The sequence below is a fragment of the Diabrotica undecimpunctata genome, chromosome 2 (genome assembly GCF_040954645.1).
Source record: "Diabrotica undecimpunctata isolate CICGRU chromosome 2, icDiaUnde3, whole genome shotgun sequence".
NCBI classification, from domain to species: Eukaryota; Metazoa; Arthropoda; class Insecta; order Coleoptera; family Chrysomelidae; genus Diabrotica; species Diabrotica undecimpunctata.
In genome coordinates this window covers 15,045,236-15,047,926 of record NC_092804.1, presented here as the reverse complement: position 1 = coordinate 15,047,926, position 2,691 = coordinate 15,045,236, and the positions used below count along the sequence as shown (strand labels likewise).

The window sequence follows — 2,691 nt, the reverse complement described above, 5'->3', positions numbered from 1 at the left end:
TGACTTTTAGATGCAATAAAAAGTCATAATTAAGAAAAAAGCTCCTAAAAAGTGTGGATTTTGTATCTCGGCAAGAAAAGGTACGTTTTTTGAACATGCAGGATTGCCGTTGGACAAAATTTTTCTTCTTCCAAAATTCTTATGGAGAGTGAGTTAGGGATATCTTCTTCTGCAATGGTAAATTTGTACAGTTATTGCAGAGAAGTGTTTATTAGTTTCGCTAAAAACAACTCTACAAAGCTGGGCGAAAATAATACTGTTGTAGAGGTCGACGAGGCCAAGTTTGGAAGGAGAAAGTACAATAGAGGACGTCTGTATACTGGCCAATGGATATTTGGAGGATACGAGCAAAACACTGGGAACTTTTTCCTTATTCTTGTTGATAGGAGGGATGCCGATACTTTGCTCGGAATATTTCGCGAATGGATTCTTCCTGGGACAACCATTTATAGTGATTGTTGGAAATCATATAATTGTTTGGCCCATGAAGGATAACATTGAGAGGTTGTGGCGGGAAGTTCGCAGTAGTATTCCTAAATATGGCGTCAGGCAGGAGTATTTTATTGGATACCTCGCGGGATTTTACTTCAAGAGGAGATATCCTTACCGCATGGAGAGGCTGCACCATTTTTTTAAAGCTGCGGCAGAATTGTATCCACCGGCATACTAAGGTAGGTTATTATACATATATATTTAACTTCTTTTGATTTAACAATATATCTTTGTTTATTCCGTAAAAATAAATTTTAAATATGGTAACAATGTGCAGGTCTACAAAAACTCAACTAGTGCGCATAACGGTAATTTTGATGTGCAACTTAAATGAATTTGGACTATTTAACAATATTAATATGCATTTTTACCTGATTTAACATTAAAATCCTGTTGATAATCACAATTGTTTTATTACATGTCATATTATTATGATAATTTACTATTTTATTAGTTGTTTGTTCTGTCCATTTTTAATGATCTACCTCTTTTTATTCCACTTTTAATTTTTTTATCTTCTTTCATACTTTTATTAACTTTCTGCATAGCAATTATTAAAATTTGGCCTTTTCTCGCATTTTTATGGTAAGTCCAAAAAAAACACGATTTTTGGCAAATCCGTTTAATGTAAGTATTTAAAAAACGTCTAAAAATTAGCAAATTTCAATTTTCTGTTTATATAAACTTTCAGTGAAATATATTCTCTAGCGTAAGACCGGCCCTGTGGTCAAACTCTAGCCATTCATTCATACAATGCAACCTGCCCCACTCTCGTTCTAACCAGGAACATCCTTATAAAACTAAAAAGCTTTAAACAAAACTTCATTCTTAAGTTTGATACCATCGTGGTTCGACAGTCGTTCTTCTAAACGGTGCTCGTAAAACGTGCTACGAATAATGGCGCCGCCGGCATATACCACCAGTGAGTTAAACGAAGAACCAATCTCAAGAACATATCAGTACCGGAAAGTGATGAAACCGATGTTAGAGAGAAAAAGACGGGCCAGGATAAACCGTTGTTTGGACGAATTAAAAGAGTTGATGGTGACAGCACTTCAAAACGACGGAGAAAACGTTTCGAAATTGGAAAAAGCTGATATTTTAGAACTAACTGTGAGGCATTTACACAATCTCAAGAGCCACCACCAGTTAGTACTACCACCGGAACAGTCGTACGCTGATCGATTTAGAGCTGGCTTCACTCAATGTGCTCAGGAAGTTACTCACTTCATCACAACCCCTTCGGAAATCATAGATCCTTCGGCTGGAAGAAAGTTGCTGCAACATTTGGGAGCTTGCGTGAGGCAATTGGATTACGTGTCTCATAACTTCAATATCCAGTATTCTCAAAAGTGTGTTTCCCCCCAAGGTTCTCCTACATCTAAGTTGAAATGTTCTACTGCTTCGCAAGTTTCAATGTGGAGGCCCTGGTGAAAAGACTGTTATTTTTATGTTAATGTAGTGATGTTTGTGATTTTTTGTAAGTAGTTTTGTGTTTGGTAGTTTTTTAAGAATAATTCTTTTATCAATAGAAAATTTGTTACAATAATAACTTGAAAAAATAATTATCTATTTTTTACAAATGTCTATTTTAACAAATATTTCCAGATAGCCTTTATATCTATTTGTCTTCCTTTTTTTTTCTTATTATTAGCACCATCAAATTTTTTTCTTACACACAAAAAGAAATTCTGAATGGAAAATTCTTTTGTTGGAATATTTGCTTGATGCGTATAGTACTTTTAGCTTTAATTCTGTGATAATAGTAATAAGAAAAGCCAGGTTATATTGTTACATATCTCAGTTGACATACATATATTGTTAAAGTTGGATTTAGGTAAGAGAAAACGATTTAACGAAGTGGCAATATTATTTTAAATAAACTCTGTGGACCTAAATCTAATTTGTACTAGTTGTATTTGAATAAAATAAACTAATTTTTACTCAAACAACCTTTTTTTATTAATTTCTTTCTATTTTATACCTAATATTTAAGTATAGGGAGTTCTCTGCTTAATATTTTTGACCATTCAATGACATACCATGAGGAGATTGGTCCATTGTAGATAAAACGTCCTTTAACCATACCAAAGAATATAGACGCATATATACGCGTCTTTTTTTTTGCTAATACCAAAGAATATATTGCTAATACCATACTAGTTGATGTTCTGATGTAATTAGTTTCTTTTGTAGAAA

At 33.5% G+C, this 2,691-nt stretch overlaps 1 protein-coding gene across 1 annotated transcript; it reads left to right on the top strand.

Moving 5' to 3' along the window:
- Window positions 1-1,319: 1,319 nt before the first annotated feature.
- LOC140433204 (enhancer of split mbeta protein-like) lies at window positions 1,320-2,447 on the top strand. The gene has a single exon (XM_072521244.1). It carries the CDS (start codon window positions 1,390-1,392, stop codon window positions 1,924-1,926), a length of 537 nt encoding a protein of 178 aa, XP_072377345.1. The 5' UTR covers window positions 1,320-1,389; the 3' UTR covers window positions 1,927-2,447.
- Window positions 2,448-2,691: the final 244 nt, after the last annotated feature.

Excerpts from the sequence above, each read along its gene's own strand:
- LOC140433204 (XM_072521244.1), top strand. The coding sequence starts at position 1,390 with ATGGCGCCGCCGGCATATACCACCAGTGAGTTAAACGAAGAACCAATC.